The following is a 7,628-nucleotide window of genomic DNA, read 5'->3' on the forward strand; positions in this document are numbered from 1 at the left end:
AGACAGTTTTTGCTTCAGCCAAACTGTATCATTGTAATGTTAATGTAAAACCTGTGGCTACAATGCTCACTCAGATTCCAAATGGTCACATATTAATATAAACTAGCTGGGCCGGGCATAGAGCATCTGCACCTCTAGTTCTCCCCCTGCTACCGTGAACCAGAAATGGCTGGAAGTGCCTGGTGCCTGTTTGCACACACATGTCACGTGCACCGGGCACTTCCGGCCACTTCCTGTCCATGATGCACCAGGGCGGCAAGGAGTTATGCTGCTGCCCCACGGGACCAATTTTGCACACTGGGCCAGCAGGCGAAATGCGGGGGGGGCACCCTCCCTAGTCCTTAAGGCTATCCCCAGCACCACCTTCAAACCAGGGGAACCTCCAGACTTTTTAACTGGTTCAGAGATCCGTAAAAGGCCCTCCAAACCAGTTCCGTGCATATCCCTACTAGGAGGAAACTCACAAGCAGGGGATGAGGGCACGCCCCCACTCCTGCTCTTACTTCCCTGCAACTGGTATTTAGATGCATCTGCGCCTAAGTAGACTGCCACTAGACTACACAGACTCTCCTCTTCAAACACGGCTACATCTTTGCTCATAAGAAAGGTTATCCTACACAATATCTGCCCACATCTTGACACCTTTGTAATCAGGTCCTGTAACATTAGAAGCAACCCAGAATAAAGGATTCTGCATGCAGCACTCATGGCTTATTTACAGCCACATCTGCTTGATCAGCTAAATTTTAATCAGAGCAGTCCACGTTCACTCATTAAATATTGCCGTTGGACACAGGACAAAAGAAGTGGGCTCTTAAATTAGCAGGAGACTGTTCCTTGAATGGAAGTAATGTACACATCTTGTTGATTTGGAGCAATCTGGTTCCAGTCTCCTTGATGGAAAAGAATTACTAGTAATCATACATTGGCAGAGCAGACTCGAAAACCATCACTTCAATTTCTAACTTACAGATACTATACGAGGGATATATAGGCCAGTGCAGCCCATTACCCACCAACTGCCTAGTCCTATTTACACATTATGTTCAACACACAACAAGTGTACCGTGACAGAGGTATAGATATTCACACATTATCTTGAACTCAGGTGCAGCAGTATACTTCCCATTTGTATCATGTATTTGAGGGGCCTGTACCCAGGTTCAGTTTTAAAATGAACACAGGTACAGCTATTCACACAAAAACTATGTGTGAGTGTACAGAAGTCTATATACTCATAGAACATAATGGGGCTATTCTCACGATTAACAAAAATCGGGCTAGGAGAGCCTAGCCCGATTTTTGTTAATCGTAAGAACCACCGGGTTTGCAAGCATGGTTCTTGAGCGGTTCTTGAGTGGCTAACCCGCCCAAGTAGCCCGCCCCTTAGCCCAGGTTTGAGGAGCGAGTGCTATCTCGGGGCTATCTGCTCATGAGTAGCCGCAGCACAGCTCCACATCATAGCTACTAGAGAGTAGACCCCCAACCGGGAGGCGAAAAGCCGCCTCCCGGCTCTGGGGGTCTCCCCAGTATGCCCTGAGCACTTGCATCACGGAGCCAGCAACCATGTGGGTGGCCGATCTGGCTGCCCAGGGCTCCCTGCTCGGTCGTCTGTGGGGAGAGCGGGCTTAGCCCGCTCTCCCCGCAGTTTTGGAGGAAGCGGGTCTCACGGATCATGAGACCCACCTCAATGTCTGAACAGAGCTCCTCCTGACTGCCAGCCTCTGCAGCATAACCGCTGATCTGAAGGACCCTCTCCTTTGTTATGCCACTCTGCTTTCTCCCAAACTGGCGCTTTCCAGGCTAGCTGCTGAAACAGCAGCAAAATGCCTCCATTTGGGCAAGTCGCATTCAGAACGTAAACAACAGGGGGAGCAGTCTCGCAGCAACTAACAACCCGAAAAAACAGCAACTTTTTCACGCCGGATGTACAATGTCCTTGCTCTATATCGCAGCGATTAAATTAGCAACAAGGCATTGGAAATGTGAATGGCAGCCTGCTGTCCGCATAGGGACTGCAGTGTCATGGTGTAGGAAGTGTGGAAGCACACTTCCTAGATACGTCCTGACCCCGTTGTAGGGTATAGTCTGGAAAGCACCCAGATGAGCTAGCATTTTACTCAAACAAAAATGAAAGTTTAATTGCCTTCTTTGTTATAGAAATATAACAGAGCAGCATCACTTTGAAAACCGATTTTAGCAAGGTGTCATATGTTAGATCCATTCATGTCTGCTTTTTCAACCTATACAAAGTAACCTACAGGCAATAAACTGATACCTTGCACACAGACAAGGCTTTCTGGGGGAACAAGCACCTGTATTTGCTAACACCCAAGGAATATTCTAGATTATACACTTCCATTGTATTTCATAGGCAAACACACTAATTTGCTGGCCCTTCTGTTCCCTACTGACCCTTTGTTCCCTACTGACCGCACAGTGACCAACCAGATGCCTTCAAAAAGCTCACAGGCAGGGGTGAGGGCTGGCCCCCTCTCCTGCAGTTGCTGCCCTGCAACTGGTATTTAGCAGCACCTTGCCTCTGAGGTGGGAGGTGGCCTATAGCCACTAGACTAGGAGCCACTGATAGACCTGTCCTCCATGACTTTGTCTAAGCTTTGTCCAAATTTTAAAGCCATCCAAGCTGGTGACTATCACCACATCTTGTGGCAGAGAGTTCCATAAGTTAATTAGGTGCTGTGTGAAGAAGTACTTCCTTTGGTTTGTCCTAAATTTCCCGAACTTCAGTTTCATGGGATGTTCTAGTGTGAGAGAGAGAATAATTTCTCTCTGTCTACTCTCTCTACTCCATGCATAATTTTATACACCTCTATCATATCTCCCTGTAGTCGCCTCTTTTCCAAACTAAAAAGTCACAGATGCTGTAGCCTTGCATCATAAGGAAAGTGCTTCAGGCCCCTGATCATCTTGGTTGTTGTCTTCTGCACCTTTTCCAGTTCTACAGTGTCCTTCTTACGATATGGTGACCAGAACTGAACGTAGTACTCCAAATGAGGCTGCACCATAGATTTGTATAAGAGCATTATAACACTAGCATTAGTTTCATTTTCAATCCCCTTCCTAATGATCCCTAGCATGGAGTTTGCCTTTCTCACAGATGCCACACATTGAGTCAACACTTTCAACAAGCTGTCCACCCCGACTCCAAGGTCTTTCTCCTGGTCAGTCACTGACAGCTCAGATCCCATTAGCGTATATGACAAGTTGGGGGGGGGTTGACCCACTATGCATCATGTTACACTTGCTGACTCTGAACCACATTTACTATTTGGATGCCCACTCCCCCAGTTTGGAGAGATCTTTTTGGAGCACCTCACAATCTGCTTTGTATTTCACTACCCTGAATAGTTTGGTGTCATCTGGAAATTTGGGCACTTCACTGCTTTCCCCAACTTCTAGATCATTTATGAACAAGTTAAAGAGCACCGGTCCCAGCACAGATCCTTGGGGGACCCCACTTCTTCCTTCCCTCCATTGTGAAAATAGTCCATTTATACCTACCCTCTGTTTCCTGTCCTTCAACCAGTTACCAATCCACACATGAACCTGTCCTCTTATCCCACGACTGCTGTTGTCCATTCTCTACTTCACTTCTTAACTAGACTATTCAGAGCCTTTTCTGGCCCTTATGATTGGGCACTGCAATGAAGGATTACCAAAAGAATGCCCATTTTGTTTGGGGTGTGTGGGTGTGCGTCCATGCACATATTAGAACATGCCATGGATAGGCCATCTTTCCATAAAATGTACCCCAATTGAATGCACAGTATATTCAAAGGTGTTGATACAGTATTACAATTCCTACTCCTGAGTTTTTTCTGACTTTTTGTTTTCCACAGACGTTCAGCAGATCAGTTCTGTACTATATTGCCAGAAAACAACAAGGTCATTCTTTACAGCTATTTCAGTTATTATAGGCACTATAAACATTATAGGCATGCAGAAGTATAAACTCCCCCTTCCCCAGCCCCACTGCCATACCCACAAATAGCATCACTTTTAATGGCAGCAGCCAAAAATCAAAAGAAAGTGAATGACAAAAGCATAGGTACACTCTGCCATGTAAGTAAACTGCTGAGGGAGATCATCAGGAGATTGGGTGCAGGGTGTTATCAGCTTGCTGATGATACCCAAATCTTTTTCTCAGTGTCAACATCATCAGAAAGCAGAAGCTCCCTAAATGCCTGCCTGGAGGCAGTGATGGGCTGGATGAGAAATAACCTACTGAGACTGAATCCAGCTAAGACGGACGTACTTATTGTGCAAGGTCAGAACTCAGGAAACTATTTTGAACTGCCAGGTCTGGATGGAGTCACACTTCCCCAGAGAGAACAGGTATACAGTCTGGGAGTGCTTCTGGATCCAAACCTCTCCCTGGTGTCTCAGGTTGAGGCGGCGGCCAGAGGTGCTATCAGCTTCGGCTGATACGCCAGATACATCCATTTCTTGAGATAAATGACCTCAAAACAGTAGTACATATGCTGGTCACCTCCAGACTTGACAATTGCAATGAGCTCTGTGTGGAGCTGCCTTTGTACATAGTCTGGAAACTGCAGCTGGTACCGAATGTGGCAGCCAGATTGGTCTCTGGGTCATCTCAAGGAAACCATTAAGGATGTGCACGTAACCAGGCGGGGTGGCTCGAAGGGGTGGGGGTGCCACTTTAAGGGTAGGGGAGGGTGCACTCACCCCCCCACACACAGACACTTTCCCCCCACCGGCGCTCGTTGCCCGTAAAAGCCTTCGGGTCGGCAGTGTACCTCCCTGTGTACCTCCCTTCCCCCTCTTTGGCCGGAAGTACCGGGTGCATGTGTGCACATCGCACGTGCACGTCAGATGGGCATGCACACGCAGCCACAGAGGGGGAATGGGCAGTAAGGAGGTACACTGCCACCCCAAAGGTTTTTACAGGCAATGCGTGCCGGCGGGGGAGGGAGCGGGGAGAGCGGTAAGTGCACCCTCCCCCGCCCTTAAAGTGGCACTCCACCGGCCTGGAACTTGTGGGGGGACCCGGCGTTCGAATCTGTTTGGAAGCCCATAAAAGAGCCTCCAAACAGGTTCGTGCACATCCCTAGAGACCATATTACTCCTCAATTGAAAAAACTACACTGGCTACCAATATGTTTCCGGGCAAAATACAAGGTGTTGGTTATAAAGCCATAAACAGCTTAGGCCCTGGGTATTGAAGAGAACATCTTCTTTGCCATGAGCCCCATTGCCCACTGAGATCATCCAGAGAGCTTTGCCTGCAGTTGCCACCAACTCATCCAGTGACTATACAGGGACGGGCTTTCTCTGTGGCTGTCCCAGGACTCTGGAATAGGGATGTGCCCGAAACGTTTCGGAGGCCATTATAAAGGCCTCCGAAACGTTTCGGCACTGGGGGCGTTTCGGCGCCAGCAGGGGTAGCGCTTTAAGGGCGGGGGAAGGTGTACTCACCCCCCCCGCCGCGTTTCCCCCGCCGGCGCTCTTCAAATTGCAAGCCCCTCGGGGCGGCAGCGTTCCTCCCTGCCGCCCCATCTTCCCCGTCGGCCGCAAGTGGCTGAAAGTCGCAAGTGCGCGTGTGCCCATCGTGCGCGCACACGCGCACGGCAGAAGGGCACGCGCGCGCGCAACAGGCACACACGCACTCGCGACTTTCGGCCGACAGGGAAGACGGGGCGGCAGGGAGGAATGCAGCCGCCCCAAGGGGCTTGCAATTTGAAGAGCGCCGGCGGGTGAAATGCGGCGGGGGGGTGAGTATACCTTCCCCTGCCTTTAAAGCGCTACTCCCACCGGCGCCAAAGAGTCTTCGTGCACATCCCTACTCTGGAATGCACTTTCTGATGAAATAAGAGCCTCCCCATCTCTGACAACGTTTAAAAAGTCTTTAAAGACACATTTTTTCTCCCAAGTTTTTTAACTAGACTTGTGGTTTTACGTTCTTCTAAGGTTTTAATTTCTGTCTTAATCTGTTTAATGTTGTTGTAAACCACCCAGAGCTGGAGGTTTGGGGAGGTGTGCAAATATAATAAATAAAATAAATAATAAAATAATAAAAGTAGAGGTGTAGCAATTTGGTTCAGCTCCTGCCCTTGTCACTGAGCATGTCAAAACCATGCCTATCCAAGAGGATGGAGAAGTTGTGCTAACAACAGTCCACATGTTAACTGCACAGCTGTACCACTGTTCTCCAAAAAAAACCAAAAAACCACCCACTGAATTCTCTGCATTAATAAATAGGATGCAAGCTCAGGGAAAGTCAGGTTGGCAATGAATGGTTAACAACCTTATGTGAAACCCCTTTAAAATGTGAGTTAACAAGGTGCAACAATTCTGGTCTAAAATCCCCATCTGGAAATGCCCTGAGTTTTATTGAGACTACATCTCAGCCTGTCTGAAGAAACAATATTAGCTCTGTATACTAAGACAGTACTTTGCAAATCTGACTTAACATAGCTTTTACATAGTTTTCTTTTTAAACAGACATATCAGAGATGACTGAAGATTTAGTCAGCTCTTTCTTGAGTATCATGTTGAACTAGGGGTTTTACATTTTCCAGGATCTATAAACCAGATTTATAAACCAGCTGATGCACCAGGTCTCGGCTTCTAAATGCAAAATAACAATTGAAAGTGCCTTTGCGTGTGTGTAGAGTCCATTTTTGTTACCACTAAGTAACCACAGTGAATCCCTGTAATATGCAAGATGTCTTCCGGATCCAAGAGCAGGTGAGCTCAATGCCTTTCATCTTCACATTAAAACATTAAAAACTGTTTACAAATACACTGAACTAACTAAGAAGGGGTTTCTGTGTACCAAGCACCTGGCAGCCCTTACAACAAGCTACTAAGTGTCTGTCTGTCTTGTCTTTTCGGAGCAGCAGAGTTAAACTCTGGGCGACCAAACTGAAAGGACCACAGAACTCATGTGCTTTAAAACAGGTGTGGATAAGGGAGAAGTTCTGCAGGTGCAGATTTCCTGCCTGACAAACAAAGCCTTGCAAAAGGGAGGGGGGCTTCTTTCACACTACTGTTGAAAAGGTGGATTTGTCTTTTTGCAGATCCGGTTTGCCATGCAGAAGTTCAAAGTGAGAAGCTGCAGCCCCAGAATTTCCCCCCTTTACACTCCCTGTTCAAGGCATAGGACAGGACTGGACGGAATCCCGTCTTCCTTTGCATCAGGTGGTCACTATGTTGCCAAATCCTGGAAATGCAGTATGAATGGAACAGAGATCTGGGGCCACCTTCGTCCCTGCTCCGGGATCATTCCGGAGGGGGAGGGGGGAGAGTGGCGTCGGCTGTTGCTACTGCCGCCGCCACTGCCGCCTCAGCACTCGCTGCTAAGCTAAGGACCAAAGCAAACATTTGCACCTGCATTTCTTTGATATTCTCCATTGGAGCGATGGGCTGAGTCGGCCTGGGGTGGTGGTGATCGGAGTCGGACTGGCTCGGATGAGCAGCCGCAGCTTGTGGGCCCCCTTCCCCGTTCTCCATCTCCTCCAGGAGCTGCGCCGCAGCGGCTGCCGCTTGCTGCCCCCTTCTCTCAGGCGCCCGCCAACCGGCCCGCCCCCTCCAATGGGCCTGTTTGCTGCCGCGGCTGTTTCCATGGTGAGCCTGAATCCTCA

The 7,628-nt window shown here is 48.5% G+C and overlaps 1 protein-coding gene across 5 annotated transcripts in view; it reads right to left on the minus strand.

Moving 5' to 3' along the window:
- LOC128322773 (dynein axonemal heavy chain 5-like) overlaps positions 1–7,628 on the minus strand; it is a 240,360-nt gene extending 232,732 nt beyond the window's left edge. For 3 of the 5 annotated variants that reach the window (XM_053244682.1, XM_053244681.1, XM_053244678.1), the window contains exon 1: positions 7,375–7,627. In XM_053244682.1, coding sequence (XP_053100657.1) covers positions 7,375–7,497 — 123 coding nt within the window. In that variant the 5' untranslated portion in view covers positions 7,498–7,627. Of the gene's footprint in view, positions 1–7,374 lie in introns of all 5 variants that reach the window. The other 2 variants (XM_053244679.1, XM_053244680.1) reach the window with 1 other exon arrangement.

This window comes from Hemicordylus capensis, chromosome 4, assembly GCF_027244095.1.
Source record: "Hemicordylus capensis ecotype Gifberg chromosome 4, rHemCap1.1.pri, whole genome shotgun sequence".
In the NCBI taxonomy this organism is placed as follows: domain Eukaryota; kingdom Metazoa; phylum Chordata; class Lepidosauria; order Squamata; family Cordylidae; genus Hemicordylus; species Hemicordylus capensis.